We start from the raw sequence: 20,426 nt of genomic DNA, 5'->3' as shown, positions 1-20,426 counted from the left end.
CTGTCATAATCAATGCAAAATCCAGTTAGATCAGCTGGACATCCTGCCATTATCATAACTATGGCTGGTGGAAATGCATGAAGGGATTTCTTTGTTGCACAGCCTAGGATGTAATCCATTTTGTCTCCACCCTGACGATTTCCCCCCCTAGCATACAGCAGTGGAGGCCAGTTCATTAGGTGAATGGGGCACTGTTTCACCAACTGGAGTCTGCCCTCAGACAGCATCCACCTGCTGTTGTTTTACTGCCAATCAGGAGGTGGCCCTGCCTGCCATTGGCTTTGGTTCCGCCTACTGCTGGCCTCTGCTCTACACCAGTCCGAATGGGCACACAGAGGCTAGGAATCAGAAAGTCTTTAGTTCAAATCTTCCATCTTCCATCTTTGAACGCACAGGGTTGCCTTCGACAAGCCACACTACCTCAGGGTTCTTCCAGACTTTGCTTGTACTGTGCCTAGAAAGCAAGGATCCAAGCTTGTCCTGTGCTTGTCCCATGCTTTCTGGGTATAGATTTGAGCAGTTTCCCCCTCAAAAACCTTCTCTTTACCACTGAACTGGAACAAATATCATTCCGTGGAAAACCCATTTGATGTTTGCTCCAATTCAGTGGTAAAGAGCGGCTTTTCCTGAGGAAAAGTGGCAGGAAAGTCGTCAGTCTCCCCATCTGCAATATGGGAGATAATAACACTAATTTAATTTATGGTTTTGGGGCTGCTTTAAGGATTACAACTAGGCAATACCAGTCATGGGATTGTTGTCTTTCACATGACGGAATTCTAACAATACCTATGTAGCCCTTGAACACCTGAAAGCACTATACAAATGCTTACTGATGTTGTTATTGCTGGCTGATACTGGATTTTTCTATGGCTACTGTCCCATTGTTATTCTAGTATGTCAGTTAGGCTTCCTGTTCATGCATCTTTGCTTGTCTTTTTGTTGTGTTTATTGATTAAACTATGATATAAGCCGACTCAAGGTATTTTAGCTGCCACAGAAAGGTGGGATAGAAATGTTTTTATAAATGTCAGCCATGTTGAATACTGTCTCTTCTCTTTTAAGGGCTAGAATACCAAGAGAAAATGTTCAAAAGTTCACATTTTTCATGGATAAGGCATGACGCTTGGAGAGTGATGGTTTCTTTGAGTAGTGGTGATATGCATCAGTGCAGAAGCAACAATTAAACTCTATTAAAGCTGCTTCTTTCCCAGGTTTATCACCCAAGCAATTCCTTTTTAAACTGCAATGCTGGCATAAATATTGTTATCTAGGTTCAGTAGTGCTGGCAGCATGTGTTTCTCTTATTGTACTAAAAGCCTGTGGTCCTCCTGGTCTGTGTTCAGTTCCGAAACTGGGAATGTAAGTGCATGGCTGGATCAGACCAAAGAGCAATCTAGTCTAGCATCCTACTTCCCACAGTGGCTAACAAAATGCCTCTAAGAAGTTCACAAGCAGGACATCTTGACAATGACCTACTCCAGCTGTTGGCCATCCTCCATGCATCACTGCTGGCTGGCATGGGATGTTGTGAGCTTTCAAACAGGAGCACTCACTCATTTTCAAATGGACATAAGCTCACAACCTGCTGGCCTCATTCCTATGGACATCACTCCCAGCTGCCCCTCCCCCAAGGGCTTTGGGGTGCACAAAGGAGGTAGAAAGCACTTCCTTCAAGACCCTGACTGAGCATGTTTTGTTGCTGGGGGTGGTATGCTTATGTATCCCTAAATGCAGAATCGGAAAGTAGTGTGCAATAGCTATGTGGAGCTCTTATAACTGTGATAGTATTATACACCTTCTGACAGATTCACAATTCTGTCTTTCTTTCTGGAACCCTGTCAACTTGACTTTAGGGATGGAGAAGCGAATTGTGCATTAAGGAAGAAGTCAATAAGGCATAGCAGTTTCAATGTGCTAATAAAACATGTTGAGCATCTTACATTAAAAGCCTCCTTGGGTAAACAAGCCACATTTACGGTAATTAAAGAATACCTCTCCATGTTTTATTTATAATGAGTCAATAAAGTGTATGTTTGCATGGAGAATACTTTGACATGCTGCCTCTAAGCTGAAGTGACAAAAAACAATGCTAACTTTTAAAGTGGGATGTGCTTTCGATCTAGGACGCCTGGCATATGCACCACAGCAGGTCTCTTAATGGAAGGCACTGACGTGCCTCAATTCCTTGAGTTGCTTCATGGTCTTTGAGTGAGCCTTTTAAACTGCTGGGGAATACATAGTTGTAGGCACATGCATACCATCTCAATCTTGGAATAGTCACAAATTCAATATTGATAATGTTTGAGTCAAGTGGGAAATAGAAAGCATTAACAGTCGGTATGTGATACAAATTTTATCAGTGAATTCCCAAAAGGCATTCAAGACAGACAGGAGGAACAAAAAGAAAATAAGTCAGAATCAGCAACAGTAGGGGCAAAATCTTTCTCATTAGGAAAGTGAACAGCACTGGAAATCCAAGGTCTTTCCAGTCTTTATATTGGCATGAAACATTTCAAATGTAGATGTACTTAGAGAGGTTGGTAAAGTGACCTCTTCCTTCACCAACCCCTCCAAGTACACTCACATTTGAAATGTTTCATGCTGATATAAATGATGGGAAGAAATTGTATTCTCTTCCTTCTTGTAGGAAGGATATTACTTTAACCCAAGTGATGATTGCAAAGCATTTATCTATTCTGCAACAATTTATGAGATGACTGAGACACTTCTAAGGGATGGTCAGTAGTCTTAGACATCTTCATTTTCTTACAGCTTGCTCAGGTCTCACATGAAATCACGCCCTTTGACCTGGAAGGAACCCCTTTAATCTGAGTATTACTCCAGGGCTGCTTATTTTCATGCAGCAATGAGGAACTTTAGCTATCCTTAAAGGGAGTCTTTTATTGCTCATCATGTTACAGGGAAGAGCCCAGCACTGGGGGGGGGGGGGGTGGCGAGCGCCTTCCAGGATTAAGTGATGTGATTCTGTGAGCATGGCTCAAATTGAACTTTGCTCTTCTTCACTTGGTTTGAGCCAGCAGAAAGTGCTTCCGCTCATGCACGGCAAGGCATTTATTTTTTTTTGCCAGTTCCCCTTACCTGCAGCTTCCCTTCTTGTGATATTTCATAGTGCTTCAGGAACAAATTTTTAGGGGGCACAGAGACTTTGGTGGATAGAGGAGACAGTAAAAAACAGGTGCTCTGTGTTGTGCAAGCATAAGTGCTTTCTGCTAATGCACAGTCACCATTGGAGAAAACACATTCTATTGTGTATTGTTATGGGACTGGGAGTTGGGCTGGATGGCCTCTCAGAATCCCTTCCAACTCAATGAGTTTTGATCTAAGATTTCCCTGAATAGGTTCTCTGTTAGTGTAGGTTGCCTGACACATACCTGATAAGAGTCTTGGAGTCTTATTAATAGCCCTGGTAAAATTGCCCAGTACCTTCTCTTTGTTAGGTAAATTAGCTGGTGGCTCTCTATAGCTGGCCTTAACAACAGTTGAGGAACTGACCAGGGACTGTTCTGGGAGAGATAGACATTTTAGAAAAGAGAACATGTCTGCCTTCAGCCACCTCCTTCCGCTTGCTGGAGATGATGTCAACAAGCTTTGCATGTGAAGAAATTGTATTTTAGAGAAAGGTAGATGAAGAACAGGTAGAGAGCTGAACTGGCACTGATCATATGCTCTGGATGACTTCCATAGTTGCTTTTCTTTCTGCCCAGAGATTTATTAGTTATTTGGTATGTATTTAGTATGCTGCACCACTGGACTCCAAGCTTTCGTATCTTCAAGTCCCATTAGCTGGGACAGCTAGTTGTCAGGGATGATAGGAATCGGTTTTCCAGATGTTTCTGGGCTACAACTCCCATCATCACCTTGGCTGGGGCTGGTGAGAGGATGAAGGGCAGTATACAAATTTAAATAAGAATAAGAAAAGCAGCAGCAACTGTCCCTGGGGAGCCCCAGCTCTAGAGTTGACATCACTACAGTAGCAATTACATGTCCTTGCAGAGTCTAGACAAGACGACCTGCCAGAAGTCTTGACAAGGAGACCTGCAAAAGTACAAATCCCTGGGCAGCCCATATTGCTTTCACAGCTTGGATAATAATCTTTGTTTTATTATTTGCCACTGGCTACTTTCATATATTCTCTCAGGTGGCATGCCAACCTGCTCTCTCATAAGTTGTTCTCTTCAGAACGAAACCTTTACTCGGCTGCCACATACACAAAATATCATGCAGTGAGAGCTCATCCACAAGATAATCCCAAACTGCAGAAAATAGGCCACCCTGAATTCCCAGAGGATTTTGTCAATATGCATTCACCCCATAGACATCAGTATGCTTTTAGAAACTTGCCCGAGGCTGCAAAATTATTTGCACATAGAGTAAGGCCAGTATAGACATGGCACCATCAATGTAGCTAAACCATTTCTGTGTAGCATTCTGCAGGGCCTGTGTTTTAAGTAAACTGTCGTTTGCAGCAGGTCACAGCAGAAAAAGGCTTCTCTACTATGTGCTAAAGATGCTTGTCATGAAGGGATTGAATAATAGTGAGATGGTGAAGCCAGTTTAAGTTGCAATTTCAGCTGAATTTGGGGGAACCACTTGAAGCATCTGCTGTGTTAAGGTCTTTCAACTGCTTTTGTTTGATTTGGTCATTGCAAAACAGCTGAAAGTCTGTAAATTTTTGATAATAAACCTGATTTGCAATGGGGGTTGAATAATTTCGATTGCAGCTATAGGCTGCTTCTGGTACTGGAGGCAATACGTTTAGATTAAACTAGATGCCATTGGCAACCATCTTCATTAATTGGTCAAATCCCTTTTTAAAGGTATCTAAGCTGATGGTCATCACTGTATCATGTGGTAGAAATGGCCATAATGTAACCTCACAGGGCTATTGTGAGGATGAAATGGGGTGAGGGAGAACCATGTACACCAGATAGAAATGTAATAAATTAAAAATAAAATAAATGCTCATACACGCATTTGTGTGATCATGGTCAATACTTTTGTATCTTTATTTCTGCCGTTTTAACAGTTTTCTAAGAAAAATGTTGGAGCCTGGATCAAGGAAGCAGTACCAGACTCAAGGGGAAAACACTGAGCATTTTACTGCCCTAAAACTCTGCTTACCCTTAAAGCTGTATCTTCACGGAGAAATATAGACAGGAGGATGACATTGGGAAAGTAAAGTTTAAACATGTAAGAGGTGTGAAATAAGCAAATGAGGGCAGATAGGAAATGCAAGAAGAAGTCTGGAAGCAGGTAACGCTAATCTGCAGAATCATTGGGCGGGTGGGCAGAATCAATTAATTACTTAGAACTGGAAAGGTGAAGTAATCCTCTTTTCATTTCATTTAAATTCCCCTTAATCCAAATCTTTTCTCCCTTGGGTAGGGCAGTGCACTTAAAAAAATAAATAAATCCCACAGTGCCTCCTCACTTAGGCGACGGACGTATTTTGGTCACCTCAGTTCGTAGCCGTGTGAAGCGAAGGCGGAATGTGCATCACACAAATACGACTCTTGTCAAAAGTGCACAGAGAACTTGGTTTTACAACTTTCTGTCTCTTATTCTGCTTGACAGGATAAGAAAGCCAAAGATGGCACTAGCTTTGCCTTGCCTTGCGTTGGCATAAATACCTGGCAGTTATGTCTACTTCTTTTTTTAATCCTTCAGCTGAGATTATCTGTTTAGAAGAATGATCCACAGTGCTTTCATATTCACACACACACACACACACACACACACACAGTATATATACCATTTACTTTAGTATGTTTTAGAAATCCGCTCACCGATTCAGAAGAGCCATTCCTGACTGTGCCAACTCTAGACTTTAGAGGAACTTTGAGCAAGAAACTCCATGGGCTTCACTGCCTCACTAGGACCACCTCCTCACTAACAATTTCACCGGCTGCTGTTACTGCCCCTCATCATTGCTATCACTGGCTTCCTTGCCAGGCAGACAGCCAGCCAGCAAGGAAGTGGGCACTGGCACCTACTGCTTTTAAACTCTCACTAATACCATTGTTTGGACCAGAGGGAGAAGAGGTGAACAAGCAAGTTGTGATGCAGAAGGGAGAGAGCAGTTCCAGGGGACTCTTGTCAGTGCCCCTATTGCTGGGGCATGGACTTTCAGTAGGTACCCCAAAATGCTGATTGCTGATGCCAACCCAGATCCAGGAGATCAAAGTTCTTTAGTCAGCAAACATAAATATTGGTGAGCCATTTTTGCTGATGATGAAGGGGAGTTTGTTCACTGATTTATTTTTTTAAAGGAAGAATCATTCAAAATTCCAATATCATAACTAATGTTAAATTACATTTCGAGAGGGAAATTCTCACAACGTTATTTTTTAAAAATGAAATATAATTTCAGTATTCTGTTACCAGCTACTGAGCAAAAGACAAAATTGTTTCAATGTATTTCACCTGCTTAACCTGAAACTAAATGATTCCTTCTTACCTGTGTGGTAAAACTTTCCTGAAAATCCAAGGTTGAAGGTAAAATTTGCAACCTGAGTGCGTAGTAAAGTTTGAGTCTCTAGTAAGGCCTGAAACAAATAAGAAATAGCACGCATTTAGAAAAAAAAGCCTCTTTTTTAAAACTGATGTTTCTTGGGCTATAGCATTTAGAATCCTTGCAAATATGATCATATATCAGTGAATTCAACTTCCCATTTCTAATCTAACCTAGAAACAGGTGTAAGACTTATGTTAAGGAAAACTAACATTACAGTTTACAATTTATCATTAGATTTTATAAATTTGTGATGCAATCACCTGCATGTTTATCCAGAAATAAATCCCACTTTAGTCAACTGGAATTACTCCCTAGTAAGTGTGTTTAGGATCACAGCCTAAGTTCAGTAACCACAGAAACTCCTAGTGATGTGGTGATGACAGAACATCTGGATCTGGTTCACTGTTTGAATTGAGGTCTGTATTTTCTCCCTCTGTGTTTCAAATTGCATTTGCACTTGCTGTATGCACCAGAGAGGGAGCAGGGTTAACTTCTGCCAATGCACATTAACTGATTTGTTTCCCTGTGTCTGCAACACTCCCCCTGCCAACTCCTATTCAATGAAGTGGTCATTTGTGCAAAGGGACCTTCCTCAAAATTATCTGATGGACTGGATTTAGGTTGTCAATTTGCTATTAATGTTTTAATCTTATAGTTCATGGGTTGCCAGCACGGCACCTATGGATGCAATGGTGTCCTTGATGTCTTCTCCTGAGATGCACAAAACTATGAACCAACCATTCCCACCCTTACTGCCATGAGGCCATGGAGCGGTTTGGGCCAGTTACCTTTTCTTCCCTTGAAAAGTACATACAGCTGAAGGAGGAAGTTGGAAGGATGACGGTCTTCCTCACTTTCTCTTTCAGTTCTATCTACTTTTCAAGGCTCAGATCAACTCTGCTGCAGTGTCCAAAGGGAAGTGGCACCCACAGCACTCACTCAAAAATCTTCATGTGCCCTAAAATGTTGGCAACTTCTGTTTTAGGTACTCTGAGATATAAGCAGTCACTAGATTTATTAGAGTTGGTCAGTCTGGATAGCTCAGTTGGTTAGAGCATGGTGCTGATAATGCTCTAGGTCAGTGTTTCTCAAACTTGGGGCTCTGGCTGTTTTTGGACTACAATTCCCATCATCCTTAGCTAGCAGGCCCAGTGGTCAGGGATGATGGGAATTGTAGTCCAAGAACAGCCAGAGACCCAAGTTTGAGAAACACTGGTTGTGGGATTGAGCCCCATTTGGGACAACTTCATTTTCCTGCACTGCAGGCGGTTGGACTAGACCATCCTCAGATCCCTTCCAGCTCTATGATTCTATGAATTCCACTCAATTATATTTTACATAGGTTAACCACTGTTTCTAAATTAGTTGCTTGTCAGTCTATTGAACCATAGGAGGAGCAAAATGTATACATTTAAACTGAATCAATGTAGTTAACCTTTTTTTTTTTCATGTGTTTACGGAATTTGTATTCTAAAACTGAATGTAATTAGTGGATGCGAATGCTTACATTGCCCTCTGTATAAAATAAATAAACCACATTGAACAGCAAATATTAGTATTAAACTCTCCCTTCACTTTGCCCCCCCCCCATCTATTCTAAATTAGATGTAATATGTGCTTAATACATTATTTATCTGTTCTTAAAGAAAAGTATTGGAAGTCAGTAGCCAGCATTCAGGGAAAACAATCAGATTAAAACTGGTATGATAGGAAGCATATGGCAGCAACATCCCAGAGGCATACTCAGTGCTGCTATAATATTTAAAGTTTGGGGATGTCATTACTTCTAACAGCAAGCTGGGGTGGTTTAGAAGCAAAACACGCACACGTACCCATAAGGGAGGCATGTCTACATACTTAAGTGGAGTCCCTAGCTAAGTAAAAGCGTGCAAGTTTATAAACTAAAATAAAAAAAAAAGTTTTAACAAGCAGCCACCACCCACCGTAAGAGCCTGACAAGAATCTGCAAATATTGAGATGTTGCAATGAGTGTTAATTTTTAGAAAGAACAATAGTAGGGGAAGATGGAACTGGTTTACTCAAGCGCCTAACAAGCTGAGAAGGCATATTTCACGAGCAGGTAAATTAGGTTGGGAAGGATGTATGCTGTAAGATCAAAATACCCCAGAGATATTTCAGGAGGAAAGAAAGGGGAAAATACACTTTTTCTGTTTCCCATTCTCTACAGCCCCTTCTCTTACTGCCATAATGTTTCAAAATGCTGAGGTTCAAAGCTGGCAGCCAGCCTAAAGTAAGTGGGAATGGACTGAGAAGTATAATAAAAATTATGCTTCTCGTAGACTTCAAATATGAAATCATATTTGTTTTTAGGGACTTCTACCCCCTCCTCCACCCATCCATGAGTTTAGCCATTTCCCTCTCATTGAAACGCAATGTAGTTTCAGGAATTTTTTGTATTATTTTTTTTAAAGAACAGAGTCTTTCAAATCTGGTGAAATAAATATTGCTTCTCCAGGAAAGTATAATCAGGAATCTTTGCATTCAGAAAGGCTCACATCAGAATGCCTAGTTTAGCAGTTTGTAGTCAACAAAGGCATCAAATGAAGCACTTCAGTTGCTCAGATTCTTTGTGGAATTGTTGGTTTCATTATATAAATTGCTTCTCTCCTTTGTTCGTAGGAGTATGAATCTCTCCTCAGTGTCCACAGGATAAGTCTCTTTATTTATTTATATCTTGCCTCCACTCAGCAGCATTTTAGATTCATCCGTGTAATTACATTTTGTAGGTTTGAGTTGGCTTGTCTTTATTCTTCATAATTGTCACATTTATTAAGGCAGGAGTGATATTTTCCCAAAATGTCCTTGTTAATTACAACTATCTCCTTCATTTGCATAATAAACTTTTTTTTGGAGGGGTGGGCGCTAGTTCTCCGGGAACATTTCATGGCTAATAGGAAGCAATTTGCTTTCCTTTATTAAGTACATTAAAACTTCATGCCCCAGACATCATTGACTGTAAACATTTGATTCTGCTCAAATTTAATGCACCAAGGCTTTTTGCTCTGCCATATTAGCTTTATTTATGTGCTGTGTTCTGGATTGTTAGCTACTAATGAGACTTCAGCTCTTATTGCTCTAAGGCCTGAAACACTAACCTCATTTTAATGAGATCATTATTTGCTGTCTTCTGAATGGAAGACAACAAATTTGCCTTTTAATTAAAGGTCAAAACACCTCTAGCTAAGGAGAGTGAAGAGGTTATCAAATCCTTAGAGAAACCAGAGGAATAGCTTTTTTTCTCTTTGCCTTACTTCTGCACCAAGAAAAGGCAAAACCAGACTGGGTCGGCAATGATTCCTCTGGCACAGGAAAACTCTAAATATAAGCTAAGTGATAACAACACTAAAATGTGGGAGCTATGGGTCCCAAGACGTTGTAAAAAACAAAAGTCAGCCAAAGTAATTAAAGAGGCTTTGCTTTAACCCAAAAGGTCTGCCTCAATCAATACCTCTGTTGAAGCCAGATCCCTTGTTTGCATGAGGAATAGTTTATAAAGGTAGAGAAGACAGATGCCGGATTAATTGAGTAACCCCCCCCCCACCTAATCTCATATTTCTTATCAGAAAAGAGAGGCAAGTCTAATCAATAACCTGAGCCATTTTAGTATCGCATGCATGGATGTGACTAATTGAATACTTATTTTGTCTATGTTGTAAGGATATGCAGAGAGATATGGAAATGCCATGGAGTCTAGAGCTAGTCTGCACATGCCTCTCTTTCTGTGTGTGTACCTGGGCAGCCAGGTTTAATGGCTCAGTTACAATTACAACCTTAAAATCTGTTCTACAATGCAGCTCTCAAGAAGGGGGGAAACTGAATGACAGAGTACGGTGGTACCTCGGGTTACAGACGCTTCAGATTACAGACGCTTCAGCTTACAGACTCCGCTAACCCAGAAATAGTACCTCGGGTTAAGAACTTTACTTCAGGATGAGAACAGAAATCGCACGACGGCCCCATTAGCTAAAGTGGTACCTCAGGTTAAGAACAGTTTCAGGTTAAGAACGGACCTCCAGAACGAATTAAGTCCTTAACCCGAGGTACCACTGTACATTTATATTACACCTTTCTTCCATCATGAAACTCAAGGCAGTGATTGGCAGCTGGCTAGCACCACACAGGGGTGAATGAAGCATGAACGGTACCTGGGGTGGGTAAACCGACCGTATGGTGCATGCATGGCAGCTCTACGTACGGCGCATGTGCGCGCCATCTGTACAGCGGCGGGATCATCTGCTCGTGGCTGCAGCTGCCGCTCGTACGGGTGGTTTGCTGACGGCAATGCAAACATCTGCGGGGCTCTGCTCTCTCCCTCTGCCTCACGCACCTAGCCCTTTGCCCCGCTCCATCAGAAGAGTCAGGCGTCAGGTGTGCGAGAGAGGGAGAGCCGGGCAAGTCACTCTCTCTTTCCCTCTCTCCGCCCACACATGCCACCCCCACCCCACCCCACTCCACCTGAGACAGCGGTGGTGACTCTGAGGCGGCGGCGGTTAGAGCAAGAGCAGATGTGGGCAGGAATGGTGTGCCTTGGGGAGGCGGTGGCCTTTGCCACCCCATGGGGTGCCCTCTTGTCACCCTGCCAGAGATGGTGACGGGGTTGGTGCGCTCCCTCAGCCCCCCCTTTCGTAAGCCACTGGCCACATATCCCATGAGATCGATGCTATTGAGCTCAACTGAGAGGGTGCATGTGGTAGACTCAAATAAGAGGCTGGTGCCCTTGTGTTGAAAACAAAGGGAAGCACACTCTGGGTTCTTTCCACTCCACACTTCAGGGGACCTGGAGCCTCTGGGAGATCATGGCAAAGAGGAGAGATCAACCTGGCCCATCCACTGGACAGTGAAAGAGCAGCTGCAGAGAGCTTGCTTCCCCTCTCCTGGCACCTTGAGAGTAACACAATTGAAATGCAGGGTATAAACTTTCTAAATAAATAACAGCAAAGAAGAATAACACATAAAGAGCCTGCTGGATCAGGTCAGTGGTTGATCTAGTCCAGCATCCTCAGTTGGTTACAACATGTTGCTGATAACACCAAATCAAATCAAATCAATCTTTATTACGGTCCAGAGACCCAACAAATCGTTACAAAGCAATCCACAATTCATAGATAGCACCAAGGTTTCAGGTTTGATCCCCAATGGGATGGCTGCATATTACTGCATTGCCGGGGTTTGATGATCCCCAGGTCCCTTCCAACTCTACAATTCTATGATCCTATTCTCACAGTGGTCAGCCTATGCGAAGCCCAGATGCAAGACCTGAGGACCTGGCTTGTTCAGTCTTATAATTTGTGAAGCTAATCGAGAACAAGACTTTCCTTTACAGGAAGCCCTTGTCTGTGTTCTTGGATGCTTGAACACTTCCAAAAACTGAGCTTTACATGTACTAGTTCTAATTATATTTATATTGTTTCGTGACTACGTGTCTTCTTTTGTTGAACAGATTGTCTAAATATTTTTTGTAAGATGCTACAGCAGCTCTAGGGAACAGGGTGTACACTTTAGTAGTTTGGTAGTTACTTTAAAACATTTTAAAAGCCCCCCTCCCAATATATAATTAAAATATGTGTCAGAATCCACAACTTCAGATTTTTGGACTTTCATGGTATTCTTCATGCTTTCTGAAAACTGTGGAGTGGCACAAATAAAAGCTCTTTCCCATGTTAGCTGTACTGTAGATGCATTTCCTAACATGGTCATATTTCTAAAACTGTCTTTATTCAGTAGAGAGCAGTACTTAATTGACCTCTTCCTTAATATTAATAGATGATGTACAGACTGGAAGAGTAGTAAAAAATAAAATCACATTTTCTCCCAGCTCTTCACACTAGAAGTAGTAGTACTGGTACCAATAAAAAGCCTTGTGCTGCTCTTTTGTGCCTCTAAGAATCCGAAAACTGTCTGGAATCTAATTACCCATAATTCAGGGTACCTGCCTGCAGCCATGCCTCTATAGGTTACCAATTTCTGCTGAGCGAGATGAATGGTATAGCGTGGAAACAAATACACCAATTACTCATGAGTTATTGACCATCGGTATTGCTACTACTGCAACACCCTATTTAGTTGTTTGCATAAAGCTGCTGATAATATCTTAAAAATGAATGACCAAGAGAAAAAGTTTGCCACTTTTCTAGGAAAACAAGTGAGATATATGAGGTAGGAGCCTTTCCTAATTAAGAATTGTAGACACCCAGAGTTAAATATTACTTATGGAGGCTGGGAAGAACAAACTACCTTTTGGGGCGCAAACTCCTACAGGTAACTCAAAATACGTTTTTATTATTTCATCCAGTATGGTCACTATAAACAGTGATGCAATGATATTCTATATCTGGAATGGAGTATTGCCTGGCCCCTCCCACTGATCCCAGTAATATTCCTTCATTTTCAGTAACAGGGTCATTTCTTTTAAGCAAACTAGAGACTCTGGGTTAGTAAAGGAGAATCAGGATGATTGAAGATTGGAATTCTGGGACACAGAAAAACTGCTGGTTCATCCAGAAATACATAACCATCTATTTCACATGGCTGAAATGAATGGAAGAAAAGGGCATACCTCAGGCCTGAGACTCTAGCGCACTATTTTCTTCCTACTTGAGACTTGGCATCACTTATTGGCAGTAATAGCAGTTACTACAGTGTATCTGGAAGGATATACTGCTAGGTCTCAAATCTTGCTGCTCAATCATGTCAATGGCATTGCAGTGTCCTCGAGAAGTAGTGAAACACTTTCGATTGTGCGGTTAGAAGTCTCACAACCCATCCATTATCAAATCCCTTTTATACAGGGTTGGATAACTTCACTTTGGAGAGATGACAACAGAAATCCACACTAGGAAGCTGAAGGTAGGTAAAAATAAGCCTTGTAATACGGTGCTGGGGATTTAATAGCTATAGCTAGTTGTATCAATGATGACATAGCCTAGTAAGCTTATCTTAATTGAGGCTTCATCAAACCATGAAAAGAAAACCTTGAAATCAGTTATACCCTTCAGCAGGGAAAAAAAAATGTTAATATTAAAATAATAATAACTTTTCAAGGAGAGAAATAAAAGCATCAGTGAAAGGAAAGAGGTACAATTAAAACCCAGCATTTAATGGCCAGGATACAAGCTCTGAATGTCATGCCTTGTGTGGATATTTCTCTTTGCATCCTGCCTTTCCTGTGGACACAATGCATTAGATAATGACTATTGTGGGTTCTAAGGGACGCGGGTGGCGCTGTGGGTAAAACCTCAGCACCTAGGACGGTTCGAATCCCCGCGGCGGGGTGCGCTCCCGTCGTTCGGTCCCAGTGCCTGCCAACCTAGCAGTTCGAAAGCACCCCTGGGTGCAAGTAGATAAATAGGGACCGCTTACCAGCGGGAAGGTAAACGGCGTTCCGTGTGCTGCGCTGGCTCGCCAGATGCAGCTTGTCACGCTGGCCACGTGACCTGGAAGTGTCTGCGGACAGCGCTGGCTCCCGGCCTATAGAGTGAGATGAGCGCACTACCCTAGAGTCTGGCAAGACTGGCCCGTACGGGCAGGGGTACCTTTACCTTTACCTATTGTGGGTTCTAGAGTTCTTTATGCCTAATGCTCACTGTGTCATTTTAACTAAGCCCTTTGGAGCCATCTCAATAAAATTATATTTTACTGTATGCTTGGCACGTGGTTTGTAAAGCATTTTGAGAGGATGCGTCCTTGAAAAGTGGCATATAAATTTATTAAGGGAAAATAAAATTTAATATTATGCCAAATTGTATAAACACCACTATCTTAGCAGCCCCCACCTCCTTTCTTTTAGTGCTGGATGGCACCATGATGAATGGAGAGCTGGACCGGCAGGAGGAACTGCTCTAAGATAGGGACTCCCCAACTGGACATTAATATATTTGGGATGAATAAAAAAATAATATATATATATATATATTTACTATTTTATACATGTTAATTTTGAGGTGCTGTAGAACATTGAACTCCCCTCTTTGCGTCCTGAAGGAGAGAGTAAGAATGCGTTAGAATCCCAAAGGAAAGCCAGGTGAAAATGTTCTCTCAAAACATTTCTAATTGGAGAAACTGCACCCAGTTTCTTCAGGGAAAGAAGAAATTATCCAATAAGTTTTCAGAGGGATGGACCCTCACCATTAGCAGTGGTAGAATTACAACTCCCTTCTTTTTGCCTAAGGGCTAAGTAGTAACAGCAACTGGCTTGAATGCCATTTTGAATCCTCCGTAACTTAAAGTCTTTCCGGGGGAAGGGCAGCGGGAGGATAGCTGCCACAAAAAGCATGGTGGAGAAATTTTGGAGAACATTTGGCAAAGTAACCTTCCTTTTAAAGCAGGGACGGAGGTAAAAGAAGGAAAATGTCACATTTTTTCTCAGAAATTCATCGTCTAGGAAATTTTGGCTCAGCTATACCCTTTATCCCAGAAAGCACGGTGGGAGCCCCCTGGGCAAACATGGACCCAGACTGCAGTACTAATTGGGCTGCCCTGCAGCTACAAATATGATACTTGCCAATTGTTTTGAGAGCCGACTGAGCAAATATGTGTATCTTTTTAATTGAAATAATTATAACTACGGAACCAGTTTTATTCCAGAAAACAACAGCAGCAGCAGCATTGTGCTCCAGGAATCAAAAGCTGGGGAAACACTGATTTAAATCATTATGAAATATTCATTATTTATAATTAAAACGTTATTTTGGGAGGAATTACAACCACTTGTGGGCTAAATATAAATGAGATTGTCAGAGAGGGGGGGAATCATTTTCTAACAATACACAACCCACTGCTTTTCCTAGTTTGCCATCTGCTTAGTTTTCCACATCTGAAAATAAATCAAAATGATGAAAATGAGTTAATGTTTTATACATCTAACTTTTGAAAGCTAAAAAGAAAGAAAGAAAATTCTTCGGGCCATTTACTGGGCCCGCTAGACTTGTTTTCAGTTCCACTAAAATATAATCGGACCTTTCCTCTCAATTCTTTATTATTCCTGTAAATTATTTATTTGGGTAACCTTGGTTTGTTTGTTTTTAATCCCTTCACCCTCCGTTGCATTTATCTCAAACATTTATCTTAAACTCAGTAATCTTAATTCTATGCTCAAAATTTACTGCTTACGAACCAGCCACAGTGGGAGGTACATGGCCTGTAGTGATATATGTGTTTTTAGCACCTCATTTCTATTGCACTATTTGTTATGAGAGAGAGAGGGGAAGTGACTAGAAGAGTGAAGACATCTTCAAATCTCCAATTTTCCTGCAGTTGTCATGAGAGGTTGTGTTTCCTGTGGACTAGATTCACCTAACAGGATTCTCAAAACCTTTAATTAATAGACTCTAGGCCTGTTCTTTCCACCACTGTTAAGTCCAAGGTACAAATTAAACAAATATAGGAGGTCTTTCTTTCCTTTGTCCTTTGCCAGATAGTTACAATGTTGCAAAATTACAGGGTAGTATCCAACAAAGTCACTGTTCGTGCAAGGACTTCCACATGCACCATGACACTTCCTCTTCCTCTGCCAACATGTCCCCTAAATCTGTTCTGGGGTTTCACTCCAACCCTCTGAAGCAGATTCAGGGTGTGTTGGGTGGGAATGTAATGAGTATATCATATTCATTAGAGATTTATGGTATGAATGGAGGAATGAATGTAGGCCTGTTTTTAGGCTGAAGAACACCACTCTAAAATGGAGTCTTCTTAAGACTTGTGGGACTGATAAGGTTGGCAGGCGAAGTGAGGAAGATGTGCTGAGCTCATGGGACTTGACATACAAACAGGCCGATAACAAAGGATGGGTGTTGATCAAGACTGACTAATGAGGATGTGAGGAACTACGTGATAAACAACTTGGACGAGGAACTGATGGCTGGAATGTCTGGTTGAAAGTATATAAAGTGAAAAAGTTGCCAGATTCCCAGTGCTGCAACCTGTCCTCTTGCCATAGCCTGATTGGTGTAGAATTGGTGAGTATGATTGAGAATGTGTGTGTGTGTGTGTGTGTGTGTGTGTGTGTGTGTGTTAGGGACTGTGATTTTGATGTCTACAATAAAAGTGTTTTACTGAGTTGCAACTCTCTGGGTCTACTTGTGTTTCTTTCTCCTAAAAACCAGCTAAAAATGGATCCAAAAAGAACCATTAATTTGTAACAGGACAGGGAGAAACAAAGAAGTCCCATTACACAGACAGAAGTCCTTGCGCTAATGAGATTCCTTTGTTGGATACAACCCACTGACTGTGAAGAATGCATCACATTTTCACAATAATGATGTCCAATTTTGAACAGCTTCCTTAAAAAAAAAAAAAGCGACATGAATTATTTACATAATTGCCAAACATTTTCTCGGAACAGAGTTGGCTTTAGGACTTTGTGAGGTGCTGGAAAAGACGCAAAGTAAGAGCGGATGGAATGGACACAGGACAGAAGCAGACCAGAGTTCTCTACCCATATGGATCATAGTAACACCACAAGCTAAGTACCAGGTTGTATCAAGATGGCGTATGCTACTTTCAGCAGAGGGTAATGCCAAGCCTAAAATAAAATGACAGCAAACATCCTGTTGTGCTGTTGCCTGAGATGTTTCTCCAGTTTCTTCATGCCTTCTTATGGGGCTTGCTTTCCTTCCAAGGGCCCCAATGGTGAATCCATCTTCCAGGGGCTCTGAAAATGACCATGCTACTGAAATATTTTGTTCACCTAACCTCAACAACCACTAAACACTAGAAGGGATGTGCGTGCAGCTGTATGCACAAAACACATAAAGGTGACCATGACAAATCAGTGTTGCTAAAGGAGACTCCATGCCCTGCAGTACTAGTCTTCCTGTTCTTGTTGTTTAGTCGTTTAGTCGTGTCCGACTCTTCGTCACCCCATGGACCAGAGCACGCCACGCACTCCTGTCTTCCACTGCCTCCCACAGTTTGGTCAAACTCATGTTGGTAGCTTCGAGAACACTGTCCAGCCATCTTGTCCTCTGTCGTCCCATTCTCCTTGTGCCCTCCATCTTTCCCAACATCACGGTCTTTTCCAGGGAGTCTTCTCTTCTCATGAGGTGGCCAAAGTATTGGAGCCTCAGCTTCAGGATCTGTCCTTCCAGTGACCACTCAGGGCTGGTTTCCTTCAGAATGGAGAGGTTTGATCTTCTTGCAGTCCATGGGACTCTCAAGAGTCTCCTCCAGCACTATAATTCAAAAGCATCAATTCTTTGGCGATCAGCCTTCTTTATGGTCCAGCTCTCACTTCCATACATCACTACTGGGACTAGTCTTCCTAAAAATCCTAAATTCTTTTTGCACATCTTTTTAAAGCTCTGCCCCATCGCTGGGGCCCTTGCAGTTGTGTTGATGTTTCCATAATACGTTCATCCCATGCTAAGAAGTCCTCTGAGAACAGAACAGACATCTAGTTTGCAATTTAGGAACCTTCCTCATCCCCAGCAGTGACCTACTGCCAGCACTTCTCTTTCTGCTATGTTAGAGAGGGAAAATCTTGCACATAGAGCGATGTAAGCATAGGCTACTGCTGTGCCTTAATGTTTCCTCTATCAAGAACACAGGACTAAAGAATAACTATGTGGCCTAGTGGTCAGAGTGTTCAATTAGATCTTGGAGTTCAGATCTCCATTTTAGCCATAAAACTCGCTTGGTGGCCTTGTGGCAATTTCAGCACAACCTGTCCCACAGTATTACTGTGAGGACAGACTCTCTCTCTCTGTGTGTGTGTGTGTGTGTCTGGGGGTGGGGAACAAACACTATGCACAACACCTCAGGACGGAATGGCAGGTTATAAGTGCAATACAAGACAAAAGCATAAAGATGGAGGCCAAATTCAAACCACATATAGGGAAGTTGCTCAAATAATAGAGGAGAAAAAAAAGAGATGCGAAAGTAAGACATCAACATGGGATATTACTTTGATCCTAGATGAATTACTAAAGGCAGGCTTCTTTTTTAAAAATGAAGCTGCTTTCACTGTAATTTTTCCCACAGCAAATGTGCCCTCAGCTAATTACATAAATAAAGCATTGGTGTAGCCTGAGCAGAGAATAATATTGATTTTTTTTTTATTTAAAAAAGCCCAGTTTTTTTATTTTTTAAAAAATCAGTACCACAGTCTATTGTTACAGCCTATTCACAATCTATTGAATCACATCTAGAGTTTTGTTTTGTTTTTAATGTGAGACACAGTGATACTGCAAATAAATCCCAGTTGTTTGATGCAAAGTAAAAAAAAAGAAAAGGTATCCAGATAAATGGCAGAAATTGCAATCTGTCTCCAAGGAGTTGCTAAACCGCAGAATATTCTTTTTCCTATGACTAGGCTAAGTGCTTTTCACCCCTTACACATTCTTTTTCAGTGAAGGATGCATTTTCCAGACTTATTTCCTTACTGTGGCATAATACATGATGAAGTCTAATGTAACCGGCAAGAGCTGTAAGTGGCATCAGAAAAATCCCTGAATCAGCCAAAAGACTTTCCATAACTACCAAAGCTTTGGGCCACTTAGATAGTTTTAAGTGATACACTCAGCAGTTTCTAAATACAGAGACAAGGGCAGCAACTCTCTAAAAGGACAAAATGGAGGCAGTCCCATCAAGATAAGGTCTGAAAGGATAAACTTGAAATTGCCACATGTGTTTAGTAGAATCTCTGGTACAATATCAACCTTGCTAAGATCTTCAAGCATTGCTTGATTTGATTATGCTCTGCAAGCTGCAATCCTGCACCCACTTACCTGAGAGTAATATCCACTGAACACAATGGAACTTATTTCTGAGAAGACATGTACCATTGCATTGCAAGCCAAAGTATAAGTACCTGAGAGAATAATCTGCAATGGTGAGACATTGCTAGCACTGCACTGTGAATGAGCTATGGCCATTTACTGTATTTCTATTTTTACACAAGACATGAAAAGAGACTATCATGCCCATTCTACTGGTATTAAACTGAGTCATATGCTGCAAGTCTATGCATGGTCATTTGGGAGCAAGGGCCAAGCATGTGACAATGCATGACCCAATCTTGAACGTGCTCCTGTTCTACTTTCTGCAGAAAATCACCAGCTGCCTGATGCTATTTGTGAGTTTGTATTGCATCAGGGACCAATGGCTGATCCAAGAGCAAAACTAAACACGATGTTACAAATGTACTTTAGGATTGTAACAATCTAATTAAACCTGTAAATAGCCATTGGAGAGACCAGTTAGGATTGGGGTTCCTGCAGAGGAGAAAGTGGAATTAATAATGCTTTCCCCTTTGCTGCGGTTTCTATGAAAATTGCTTCCACCCCCTACAGCGCCTGACATGAACTCTCATTGGCATCAATAGATGCCATGCCAAATTGGGAAGAGGCCTCATGGCCATCTGCCAACACAGGGAGGCCTGGCAGGTGCCTCCCCTGATGCGAGGAGGTCTGGTGGGGCCCAGCCCCTCAAGATTGGGAGGCTGAGCCCCATACCTGCATACTTGTGGAAGCTGAGTTGTCCTTAGCCCCATAAAGTTGGTGCCTATGTCTCCTTTTCTCTCCCATCCAGACAACGAAGAGGCATTATCAGAGTTCAAGCACACAATCAGGCCAGGCAAAAACATTCAAGGTACCCAGCAGGACCAGTGAGGTGTGCATGTGGAAACAAAAGCCAGAATGCATGGAAACGCCATGTACCTTCCCTCCAGAGTGGTACCTACTTGTGCTGGTGTGCTTTCAAACTGCTAGGTTGGCAGAAGCTGGGACAGAGCAATGGGAACTCACTCCATTGTGCAGATTCGAACTGCTGACCTTTCGTTCGGCAAGCCCAAGAGGCTCCGTGGTTTAGACCACAGTGCCACCCACCGATCAGAAGGTTGGCAGTTTGATTCCCCATGACAGGGTGAGCTCCCATT

At 42.0% G+C, this 20,426-nt stretch overlaps 1 protein-coding gene and 1 long non-coding RNA gene across 4 annotated transcripts in view; one reads left to right on the top strand and one right to left on the bottom strand.

Annotated features, from left to right (window-relative positions):
- LOC310742613 overlaps nucleotides 1–20,426 on the top strand; it is a 510,016-nt gene that overhangs the window by 296,524 nt on the left and 193,066 nt on the right. The gene's annotated exons all lie outside the window — the stretch shown is intronic.
- The window catches only part of NDST4 (N-deacetylase and N-sulfotransferase 4), a 126,201-nt gene that overhangs the window by 61,065 nt on the left and 44,710 nt on the right, over nucleotides 1–20,426 (bottom strand). For all 3 annotated transcript variants that reach the window (XM_083571162.1, XM_083571161.1, XM_083571160.1), the window contains one exon: nucleotides 6,479–6,566. In XM_083571162.1, the coding sequence (XP_083427288.1) occupies nucleotides 6,479–6,566 (88 nt within the window). The remainder of the gene's footprint in view (nucleotides 1–6,478; nucleotides 6,567–20,426) is intronic.

The sequence above is a fragment of the Podarcis filfolensis genome, assembly GCF_964270895.1.
Source record: "Podarcis filfolensis genome assembly, chromosome: 9".
Classification (NCBI taxonomy): Eukaryota; Metazoa; Chordata; class Lepidosauria; order Squamata; family Lacertidae; genus Podarcis; species Podarcis filfolensis.
The sequence above is the reverse complement of the archived record's forward strand: the minus strand, read 5'-3'. Positions and strand labels throughout refer to the sequence as shown.